Source organism: Acomys russatus, chromosome 6, assembly GCF_903995435.1.
Source record: "Acomys russatus chromosome 6, mAcoRus1.1, whole genome shotgun sequence".
NCBI classification, from domain to species: Eukaryota; Metazoa; Chordata; class Mammalia; order Rodentia; family Muridae; genus Acomys; species Acomys russatus.
Window position 1 is genome coordinate 38827799 of NC_067142.1, and position 12929 is coordinate 38840727.

The following is a 12929-nucleotide window of genomic DNA, read 5'->3' on the forward strand; positions in this document are numbered from 1 at the left end:
AATCTCAAAATTTATAAAAGTACAAAATAATTGAAAGCAACCATTTTCTGTCATTTGGTGGCATGAACTTTTCTCCCACTAGATGGCTGCAATCCTAGGACTACAACTCAAACTGAAATGCCACAACATAATAAAGTGACCTTAAACCTCTGAAATAATATTACAAAAGTTGAAAGGGTCAATCTTAAAACCAATATAATGTTATGCAAGGACTGAAGGTTTACAGAAATCACCCCTAATTTTGTGGAAACCTTAGCCAATAACATATAGCAAACCAGACTTTATGAAGCAGTCAAGGACAGTTATTAAATTCCAGAATCCTACATCTTGTTTACAGCATCATTTGTGGTTCCATGGATGTGGAATCTTTATGATTCACTGGGGGACAACTTACAAATCCTCTTCAAACACAGTGTTACTGCAGAGGTAACATAATCTCCTTCTACCTGATAATTTCATTGGGGAGATCAGAAAAGAGCAAATTATTGGTATTTTAGAGGCTTGCTTACAAAAATAACAGTGTTCTTCATTGTCTTATTTCCATTTGATGAATGTTAATTTGATTGAAATGGAAAAAGTTACTCATTTGAAAGTATCTTGTCTGTGAAGATGGAATCAACCCCATACAGACTCAAAGGTGTTTAAGAGTCTGTCTGGAGCTTTGTCCTGGTCAGTGGCTTTTTTTGTTGTTGTTGTTGAATTTCATTTTGAAACCTCATCTTGTTATATTTATTATTATATATACATATTTTAAAATGATTTTTTTCTCTTCAAATTATATTTTAGAGACTTTTTGATATAAAGAGCAGAGAAACCTCTTTTATTTAATTTTCCTCATTTGATTATCAGAAACTATTTTCAGGAATATATTGGTTTTTACATTCAAAATGTTTAGTCTTCACTTAAAATATGTTTATAGTTCATTTTCCATTTGTAATGTTTTATTAAAAATTTAAAACAAATTTATAATTTTCTCATATACTTATGGCAGATAAATACATTTGACCAGAAAATGCGTGCTTCCAATCTGTTTCCACTTACCTTCACCTTTAGCAGTAGAAAGCCATGAAGTTAGGAGGACACTGGCTAAGAGCAACATGCTAGAGGGCCCCATCTTCTAAAGCCCACAGCACTCCAGCTGTGGTGTTGCTTCTGGGAACCCTGTTATTAACAATGCTGTGCATGACCTTGAATTTCAAAACATTACTGGCAGCTAGTTTGGTAAATATCAAAGTTCACAAGGCAGGGACAAAACAAGCAATTTCCAGTCAGTGTTTTCACATTAACAGTCTAACATAATCATTTTACATTTATTAACCAAAATAATAACATTCAAATATTTTGTGCCAGTGTCCTAGTCAATGAAACTGAAGTATTCAGAAAGGAAGATAAGAGACAAAACTTTCTTTTGCCTTCTTATGGGAATGGGTAGCTGGGTAGGACTGTTGGTTGATTTTCTGCTTTGAAATACACAGCAACACCTGGTACCATGAGAGCTAGTTCTCAGTTCTGAACACTTCAGCTTAGGGTCTTCTGGGCCCTATGATGTGAACACATTCACACGGTGTCTTCCATAATATAAACTTATCTTCCACATCTCAGGGCAACAACATACAATAGCAATAGTCTATAATGTTATTTGTTTAGCAATTTTTTTATATGTTTCTTATTTTACATATACTTTTATACTATTACATATAATAAAACAAACTACATACACAAGAAGAAAATGTTTTGAGTTCCGTTAGACAACGTTGACCAACAACTCAAAAGAGTGCTTCTTGTGCCTAGAATTAATGTGTTTGTGACATGGTTTTGGTTCTTGGAATGAGTATTGTCACCTTAGGTGGAACATTCTATGTACAATATATATTTACATTCATACAAAGAATTGTATTTATTGTATGTACATATGTATGTACAGTCTTACATGAATTATAGTTTATTTTTGGTGGTGAGGAGTGAGCAGAATGATTCTTAGGACTTTCCCCTGAATATACACTGCTATTTCAATGGAGCAAAGTTTCAATAGCTCTAATGATTTTCATAAATACCCTTATACACACATGCATATTGGGTGGATGGAGCAAACTTGAACAAGCAAGCTCCAACCATTTTACACAGACACACACACACACACACACACACACACACACACACTCATTTTGTGAGTGGAGCAAGGGAACAAAACTTCAATATGTTTTTTTTCTCCCACAGCTTATATATCCCAGCAAAACCTTTCAATCAGTACAAAATCACAATGTGGTTATATTCTATTTTTCTGTAAGTGAATAATTACAATAAGCATGTATAATAAAAGTATGTTTCACATACCCTCAGATGATCAAATGTTTTATGTATTATGGATGAAATGTGAAAACCAAATTATTCCCAAGAACCCACATACATTTGTAACTGAGCTATACATTGTCTACTAACAAAGCATAAGCAAGCAAGGTAATTCTTTAAGTCAGTTTCCTTTACTATCAGGCTACAATTTGCAGTTTCAAAGAAAATATCATTTTTTTAAAAGTAAGCTTATAAGAAATCCTAAAGAATCACAAATATAAACTTATATAAAAAGCAATCAGTCATTTCTACTTTAAATCCTCAAAGTACACGTCTACTCATTAACAAATTTCATTAAATAATATCAGGAAGCTGAGGGCAAAAATGGGTACAAGATGTCAGGCAGTGCTAATTAGGGTTTTGCTCTGGCTCCCTAACCTCAAAATGTCCCCACCTCAACTATTAAGAGTATACTTTTCTGAACTTCAAATTGTTCCTCAAGATTTTCTCCAAGAGAGCCACTGACAAAAGCATCTTAACCTAACTTTCTGGAACAATTTAGATCAAATTGAAATTCTGTACAATCATTAATTCATTTAAACAGTATTATTTTATGAAAGCTCATGTTCATGTTGACCTGCAGGAAAATTGCCCAGGAAACAATCACACCAGACTATAAGCACTGAGGGTCTCTCTACACCCAAGCACTCCGTGCCAGATATATGAAGAATACAGCAATGAAAAACATGAGAAGGCACATCAACATCAAGAAACAATCTGGAGACAGAGCCCCTGGGGCTTGCCTCTCTGAGGTACAAACACTGCAGTTGAGCAAAATCATCTCCAGGAAGCTCAATTGCCCACTGCAGGCCCACTGAGTGGAGATTTGAGGTTTAATATGGAAGCTTCTCACAGCTTAAAAAAACAAGGTGTCAAAAGTTTGTTTGCACGGTTGGCTCAAGTGCTAATCAAAAGATGACCCACTGAAAAGGAGCTGGAGATGCCTGATAGTCCTTGTCTTCGTGTTGATGAAAGGATTTTAAAGCTCAGGGAAATTGCAATTGTAGATTTAATACACCAAGGAAAACCTAACCCTACACTATGGGAAGGCCCAGAAACATGCCCATTACTAATCCTTTATGACACAATATGGTGAAAGGGACACATAAACACTTGAAGAGTTTTACTGTTAGATTTTTTTTCTTGTCCCAGACTTTAGGTTTGGAGATGCTGCTGCTCGGTTGGGTGAATGAAATGCAATGGGTTTAATTGTGTCAGAAGTACCAGGGAACCAGCAGTAGGACTGAATCAACAAAGGCAAGGTGATCCTAGTTATCTTAAGGGGCAGCATAGACAAAGTAATGCTTGCTCATTATGGCCTGACCATGATGGTCAGTATAGGCAAATACATTTTATGGAGGAATTCCTCATATGGACAGTTGATACTGACTTATCAATCATGGCGTTCCCAGGCATGAAATAGGTAAGAACCCTATTGAATATTTGTTTCATCTGTATAAGCAGGAAATTTCTCAAACAAGTAGGAAAAAGGCTATATGGGATCATTGCAAAAGGCAGTCGAGGCCAGTAAATTAATTTTCAAGCTTGAGCCAGTTTGTAGACGCAGAAGCCCTTGAATGAAGGAACAGCCAGGATCTTCTGAGTAACTCTGTACTGGGAGAAGGAGACAACCAGACTTCCCAGGGTCTATTGGATAGTGGTTCTGAATAGCTGCTGATTTAAAGAAATCCCAAGCAACATTATGGCCCATTAGTTAAAATAGGGCTTAGAGAAATCACATGATTAACGGAGTTTGAGTTAGTCTAGTTGGCTGAAGTCTGACTTGCAATTTGTCCAGTGGGTCCACAAACTCAACCTGAGATTATTTCCCCATTTTCAGAATTTATTATTGAGATGAATATGCTTCCAGGTCGTCAGAGTTCTTAAATTGGTTCTATGGCCTGTAGAGTGAGGGCTACTAAAGGCTAAAAGGAAGCCTTTAGAGTTGTCCCTGGCAAAGAACATTGTGACTCCAAAACAGTCATATCCATTGAGAAACTGCAGAAATTAGTGCCATCATCAAGGACTTGAAAGATGCATGGCTTCTGGTTCCTACCACATGTCCATTTAACTCTCCTCTCTAGCCAGTGCAGGAGACAGATGGATCATGGAGAATGATAGCTGATTATTGAAAACTCCATCAGTTAGTGACTCTGAATATAGCTGCTATACCAGATATAGTGTCTTTCCTTGAGAAAATTAACTCTTTTGATCTAGAAAATGGCTTTTTGTTGTTACCTATCCATAAGGACCAGCAGAAACAATTTTCTTTAAGTTGGTCAAGTTAGCAATAGATCTTTACAGGTTTATCTCAAGCATATGTTAACTCGTCTAGGGTCCTGACTTAATTAAAATCTGTAGTGTTTTGAATAAGAATAACCTTGTAGGCAAGCCTCTTCAACAGGTACTTGAGGTGTTTGTGGCAGATAAGGATTCTGTTTGGAGCTTTTGAGGCCTTTGGGATTTTGGAGCAAGGCACTACTATCATCTTCAGACAAAGACTGCTCCTGTCTTCCTAATGCACTTTAGTGTTCATGAGACCTGAGATGCCAATGTTGAGCTGGATGTTATCTGACCCACAGAGTCATGAAGTAGGATGTGCACAGCAGCAATATTTTATCAAATTATATACATGACTGGACCTGAGCTACTCCTGAAGACAGAAACAGAGTAAATACATGAAGAAGTTGGCCAAATATTTCTACTCCTGTTATAATTCTGTCTTCTGACAAGTATGCACTTGTAGCCTCATTGATTGAGTCAGGAAGAGACGACTAGGGCCTGATTTATGGATGGTTCTGCCTGTTATGTAGGCATCACCCAGATGTAGAAAGCTGCAGCATTACTAACTCTTTCTGACACAACCCTGAAAGACAGTGTTAGGGGAAGTCATCACATTGGGCAGAACTTCAGGCAGAGCACATAGTCATACATTTTAATAGGAAAGAAAAATGGCCAGTTGTGTAATTGTTCACTTATTTATGGGCTGCAGCTAATGGATAGGTTGGATGGTCAAGGACTTGGGAAAAGGCATGATTAGACAATTGGTGAGAAAGAAACCTGGGGAGAAAGACCAGTGTGGATAGATCTCTGCCAATAGTCAAAGAATGTGAAGAACTCGTGTCCCATGTATATTCTCATCACAAAGTAGCTTCAGACGAGCAAGAGTTCCATAATTAAGTCTCTTGGATCATTCATTCTGTGGAAGTCAGCCTCTTTTTCCAGCCATCCTTATCATTGTTCAATGGGCCCATGAACATAGGGGAGGTGGTGGCAGAGATGAAGGCTGTGCATGGGCTTAACAACATGGACTTCCACTCACCAAGACTGCCCTGGCTAGCACTGCTGAGTGCTAGATCTGACAAGAGCATAGACCAAGACTGAGCCCAGATTTCACGTCATTTCCTGTGGGACCAGTCAGCAACCTGGTGGCAGTTTGACTACTTGGGCTACTTCCTTTGTGGAAAGATCAATAGTTTGTCCTTACTGGTGTGGATACTTATTCTGGTTATAGATATGCATTTCCTGCAAATAATGCTTCTGTCAAACCACCATCTCTGGGCTTTCAGAATCCCTTATTCACCATCATGGAATTCAGTATTGCCTCTGACCAAGTATCTCACTGTGCAGTCAGAGAAGTGTGACATTGTAAGCCAGCTCCAATTAAATGCGTTTCTTAAGAGTTGCTGTGTACATGGTGTGTCTTCACAGCAATAAAATCCTAACTAAGACATCAGGAAAGGCCATGTGACAAATTTTTGAAACAAGGATTATAGTTAATATGAGTGCTTCTGTTGTGATTGGCTAAGAATGCATTAATACACAGATTTCTGTTTTTTCCCCCTATTTTTATGGTGTTTTGTAACATCTAATAAGAGAATATCAATGGTCATCATATTTAAGTTTGATATACTAAAAGATTGACTACAAAAGTCCTATTCTTTTCTAAATCAATAATGCAGTTCCATTTGTACGTAGAATAGTTGTATTTAAGTGTTATTACTACCTGGTTATGGGGTTCATTTTGAGATTAATCATGGTGCATGGAGGTATGATTGTGTGTAAAGTTGATAAGGGCTCATTTGTCATGGGTGTTCTTGGTTGTCAGCTTAACTACATTTCAGGATGAACTACAATTCTGAGAGTGGGCACACACCTCTGAGAGATTTTTTTTTTCCCACCTTGTTTGAAGTGAGTAAATCAATTCTAGTCTATACCCTTGAGGTAGGAGGACAGACACCTTTGGTCTGGATTCGACGCAGGAAGATCTATGTCTTTAATCCCAATTTTAAGGAGGGAAGACACATCTTTCACGTGGGCCACACATTCTTCTGGAAGCTTATATGAGGTCATAGAATTATGTGCTGTGGTCTTTTGATCTTTCCCTTCTTGCCCCTGTCCTTGCCCATTCTTCACTGGCATTAAAGCCTATTTCTTTGGGATGGACAACAGAGACATACAGACTCATGGACTATGCAACCACTGGATTCTTGCGCTTTCCATATATAGTCAGCCATTGTTGGATAGCTGGTATGCATCCTGTAAGTCATTCTAATAAATCATATATGTATATATATTTTTTTCAAGCTCTGCCCAGTGTAGCGCACAATCTCTTTTGGTGCTTATGGATGAAGATGTAGAACTCTCAGATTCTCCAACATCATGTCTATCTGGACACTGTAATGGTTCCCACCATAGTGATAATGGGCTAAACATCTGAAATTGTAAGTCAGCCACAATTAATTATTTTTCTTTATGAGAGTTGTCTTGGTCATGGTGTTTCTTTACAGCAATAAAACCTTAACTAACACAGTGCTCATTGCCTGTCTATAAGTAACACAGAATATTTATAGCTTTTAATGTCAATATTAGGACATGATGGAATCATATACCAAGTTAAAAATCTTAATCCCTTTGTATAATTGCTTGAATATTTCAACATACCAAATTAATAATTTATAAGTTCATATGCAAAAAGTCTCTTATATTTATTTATTGTTACAGAAGTAGTATGTGCTGGTTATCTATAGTCTTTATTAATGTTAAATTTGACATTTTGGTTGTTACATATTTTTGAAATCATTCTAATTTGAAGAATGAGACAATATGTCTTCCATTTACTATGAACCATAACCTCAGATCAAAAGGTAGCTAGGAAGATTTGAGAGAGTGCTGCATAGAAATAGACATTAAAGAAGCTATGTCTCTTTTTGCCATTGATTTTTGTGTTAGGACACATCACACTTTGGATTAGGAGTTTTAATGCACTGCTCTGTATTTGCTGCAACAGTCTCTTATGTTCCAAATTAATTACCATATATCAACAAAATTCTATACTTATGAGAAGAAATGAGTTAAATACTTCAAATGTAAATCAAAACTGTATTAGTAATGTGTGTGTCCATATCTAAACAAAGGTTCAACCATAAACTCTATGAACGATAGCGTTTTGTGCAAGTGGGGTAATTGATGTGACCCTTAATGCAAGTTGTACGAAGTGGAGGTGACCCTGTTGCCAGTGTGTATCCATTTTTACACTTAAATTCAATAAAGTCCCCTGTTGTGGAATAAATCTTTTCCTTTCGTCTCCATTTGAACGTTAGGTTATGTTTTTCCATAATTTCTTCTGGTATTACACATGCATCTGAAAGATAAAATTACCAAAGTTCATTAAGTAATATATAAACCTACTGAGACTCAGCTTTTGAGCATTATTTCTCAAACTATTTTAAAAATCTGTATAAAAGCAGCACATTTAATTAGTTTATATTGAATGGCAAGAGAGGTTAACACAATATATTTGGTGTGATAATTAAATTTCAGCAAAAAGGATGCCTGGTATCAATGAAATAAGACACTTGTATTTCAGGACATTCATAGTTGGGTGCATTGATTTATGTATTGGGCAAAGGTACAAAAACTGAAGTTCGGCATGGTTACAATATTCAGATCTAATGTTCAATGAGATGACTGTAGTTAAGTACTACAATTACAATACTGTGACTCTAATGCCAAATCATAGCTACCATTGTAATACTCACGATTTGCACACAGAGTTGTTACTATGAAGTGATTACTGTTCATGAACTTTATTTTGATAGTTTCAAAGCATAAATTTATCGCATTACCACACATGACAAGTGACAAGCCTGATTGGAAAGCGTCTACCCTCTCAACCACGCTAGTCTCTAGTGTTACATTATTAGCAAAGCAGGATGGCATAGCATCCTAGATCAAGATGTCTCCCACAAATGCATTTCTTGTGGTACCCTGACCCACAAACATACGATCCTGTAGTACTGAGAAGGCTTTGACTCAATGCTACAGAGTGGGTGACAATGTTTTGGGTCATGTTCTTGTGCACTGTGCATTCAAATGCTGATTTCTGAGCCCAGATACCTGGTTGCAGTACACAAGCCAGGATAGTTATTTCTAAGAAGACTCTCCTTGGCTCAGTGTTGTGTAAAAAATTGTTCTCCATCATCTCTGATTGGCTAATAAAGAGTTGAGCAGCCAATAGCTGAGCAGGAGCATTAGTGCTGAACTTTCAATCTCAGAGAAAAGATTGAGGAAGACTATAGGAAGAGGTCCCCATGAGGAGTTTGCATGAAGCAGGCAGATGGAGCAGAAGCAGACCAGGCAAGTCTAAGTTGGCAAGTAACACGGGCACGTGGCTGGCAAGAAGCCAGAGTAGTATATCCGGTTACAGGTACATCAATATCTGCCCAGCTGCGGTGTTATAAAACTTACTAATAGGTCTCTGTGTCATTAGTTATGAGCTACAATGGGAGTATATATATATATATATTTTTTAAAGCAAAAACCAAAGAAGCCAAAATGTATTTTCCTTTCTACATGTGGCACTTAATGTTTGGCTAGAAATGTGAGTATAGAGTTTTTAAAACACACACATGCGCGCACACACACGTGCACACACACACACACACACACACACACACACACACACACACACACACACACACAAACCCCACAAACTAACAAACCAAATAACAAAAGCTAAGAAAACTTCCACACTTGGAAGCCAGAGAAAAAAATACACAGTTTTGGCAGAAAGAAAAAACAAAAATGATTTCTTAGCATCCACAAGGCCTGGTAGCCAGGACAGCTAGTGACTTCTGTGTGTGGTAAAAGTGGTGGTTTTTCCCAAGCTTTGTGCTTTGTGAGGTTCAGGAGGAGGGCGTAAGACGACCAGCTGTGGGTTGGCATGGGCTGGGCTACACACCCAAGAGTGCTGTGCTATAGGAAAGGCTATGCCTATGCCTGTGCCTGGCACAGAGAGGCTGACTCCAGCCTGCCTAACTGTGAGGCTCCAACAATAGCCCAGGCTTGGCTTTTTAAGACAGAGTCTTTGGGCAGCAGCAAGGAAGGATTGGCAGACTGCAGAGAGGACCAGCAAAGCCAACTGTGGCTGCATAGGACCCTGAACAAAGCCAAGCTCATTTCCCTTAGCAGACCATGTTATAAAAAGGAGCACAGGAGTAGCTAACTCAGCTGATGGATTCCAGAGCTGTACTCTCTGTCTCTGTCTCTGCCTCTTTCTCTTTCTGTCTCTCTGTCTCTCTGTCTCTGCCTCTGGCTTTGCCTTTGTCTCTCTCTGTCTCTCTCTCTGTCTGTGTCTGTCTCTGTCTCTCTCTGTCTTTCTGTCTCTCTGTCTCTTTTTCTCTGTCTCTGTGTCTCTCTCTCCCTCCCTCCCTCCCCTCTTCTCTCCCCTCCTACCCCTTCTACCTCTTTGCTCCTCCTCTCCCCTCCCCCTCCCAGCCACAGCTACAGATGTGTGGAGATGGCAGTAAAGCCTTCATCTTGGGAGTCTGAGCACAGCTGGGGGCCAGGCACAGAGTGAGGTCTGAGTTGAACAGCAGAAGCCAGAGAGAACACAAAGAAGAAATTCAACACAACCAAACTTCTGGCCCAGTAGAACTATCTGGAATAAAAGTTAAATGCTAAAGAAGGAAAGAGACTGGGTATAAAAATTCATAATCAGATATAAATAATTTCAAATTTTAAAATTAAAAAGAATAATACATGGAAAGATGGGAAAGAGTTTAGAGATAATTAAATACAGAAAAAGATATTGAGTTAAAAAGCAATAAAAGAGATAAATAAATATACAAAGTAAAATCTCCAATGAAAGGAGAAAGAAAAAAATGTCTCCAAAAAAATAGGAGAAAGAAAAAATAAAATAAAATAAAGTTTCCGAAAAGGAGAAAAATATAAAGCCTTTATAATAAGGAGAGAGAAAGAAAAATAGATTGAAATTATTTCAAAGGTATATTGATGTTGAAGAAAGTAAACAAACTGCGTATGGACAGTCATAGCAGAATTCTAAGTTTAAATTATAAAGTAAAGTCTCCATAGAAAGCAGAGAGTTAGGGAGATATAGAAAATAATTTCAATATTGAAAAAAATACTGTGCAATTGGGCATTTGAAATCCATATAGTTTTGTCTGTACGTAGAAATAATCATAATTTTAGTAATGATTGCAATTTTATATATTCTCCTTAAGAGAGATCAGAAGAAAATAAACATGGAGAAGGAAAAGACTGAAAAATCAATGCTAGAGTCAGGGCAATGAAATATTGGTTGACAAGTCCTGTGATTCCGAATAAAGAATCTTCAGAGGTATCCAATCTGGAACCTACAGCAACAGCAAAAATGATGATAGTTCCAAGTTAGAAATCTACAAAGGATTAAGGATGTTACAGAAAGGCAGGCTATAGCCATGGAAAATGAAAAAAAAGTCTTCAGCTACACACCAACGTGGTCAGACTGGATATTATATTTGCATTGTCAAGGATCATTTAATAGATGAAGATCTATATGCTGAGATAAAAATACAGGTTGTGTTCAGTAATGTCACCTTAGAGCAATGTGATACAATAGTCTATGTGCTTATTTTGTATAGAATTTGGAAAATTAAAACATGCATACCATGCTATAGAGTCATATTCAGAATTCCTTCCTCTGAGTGCCACCAGGTCTCCCCCTCTAGGTTACCAAGAAGAGACTTGATACCCTATGAGCATATACAGGGGGAGGAGGTCCCCCTCAGTCACAGTCATAGGGGAGAGGAATAAGGGGAAAATGGGAGGGAGGGAAGAATGGGAGGATACAAGGGATGGGATAACCATTGAGATGTAACCAGAATAAATTAATAAAAATAAAACATAAAAAACATAAAAATAAAAGCAGAATTCTTTGAATTCTGAAAAGAATGAGTCTGAGACTGCACACTTATTAAACATGGTGGTGATCATAGAAATGCCTTAATAGATTAAAGTTAATGATATTTTAACATATGTATCCAGTAAAGTGCAACAATGTTTTAGACAGTATGGCATAAAAATGTTACAGATATATATATTTTACAGTCCTACAGGACAATCAATTATGGAGAAATCTAACAAGACTTTAAAGAAAACACTCACAGAACAGAAGGAGGATATAGGATCTTCCAGAGATAGGTTAAGTAATGCTCTATTGGATTTGAAATTTTTAAATGTCTAATGAGACAGGTAGCACAAGTCCTGAAAAAGTGGATTTTGGAAAGGACTGCTGAATTAGGTCTCCTGTAGATGTGCTAGTTTCAGAATGTAAGTCAACAAATGTCTTAAGTTGGGGAAGAAGTTCTGTGTTTGTTTCAACAAGAAAAGAAAAGCTAGGACCCTCTGTGTCCTTTTATTTTGCTGTTCTCCCATGAGTCTCTCATTTAGAGTCCCAATAGGATGCCCTCCCCTCTGTCCCAGTTTCCTGGTAAGTGAAGGCTTTCGTGGGACATGCCCCTTGGGCTAGTATGCAGATATAAGTGAGTATATACCATTTGATTCTTTCTGCTTCTGGGTTAACTCACTCATTATGATCATTTCTAGGTCAATCCATTTATCCACAAATTTCGGGAATTCCTTGTTTTTAATAGCTGAGTAGTATTCCATAGTGTATATGTACCACAGTTTCTTTATCCACTCTTCTACTGAGGGACACTTAGGCTGTTTCCATGTTCTGGCTATTATGAATGAGGCTGCTATGAACATGGTTGAGCAAATTTTCTTGTCAATATGATAGGCAGATTTGGGCCCAGGCGTCCTGCTCAAACTAAGGCACCAGCCAAGGACAATACAGGAGGTAAACTTTAAACCCCTTCCCAGATCTAACCAATGGTCAGAATATTCTCCACAGTTGAGTGGAGAGTGTGATATGACTTTCTCACGTACTCTGGTGCCTCACATTTGACCATGTCCCCTGGAGGGGGAGACCTGGTGGCACTCAGAGGAAGGACAGCAAGTAGCCAAGAAGAGACTTGATACCCTATGAGAATATATAGGGGGACGTAATCCCCCTCAGGAACAGTCATAGGGGAGGGGAATAATGGGAAAATGGGGGAGGGAGGAATGGGAGGATACAAGGGATGGGATAAACATTGAGATGTAACAAGAATAAATTAATAAAAAAAAAAACAAAACAAAAACAAAACAAAACAAAACAAACAAAAAAAAAAAAGGAAGAAAGAAAAGAAAAGCTATGGATTCTTTCAAAATTAATAAAGATTATATTTGACCAGGGA

At 37.7% G+C, this 12929-nt stretch overlaps 1 protein-coding gene across 1 annotated transcript in view; it reads right to left on the reverse strand.

Moving 5' to 3' along the window:
* LOC127191078 (complement factor H-like) overlaps positions 1 to 12929 on the reverse strand; it is a 147537-nt gene that overhangs the window by 41155 nt on the left and 93453 nt on the right. Inside the window, exon 13 of the mRNA XM_051148318.1 lies at positions 7790 to 7993. Coding sequence (XP_051004275.1) covers positions 7790 to 7993 — 204 coding nt within the window. The remainder of the gene's footprint in view (positions 1 to 7789; positions 7994 to 12929) is intronic.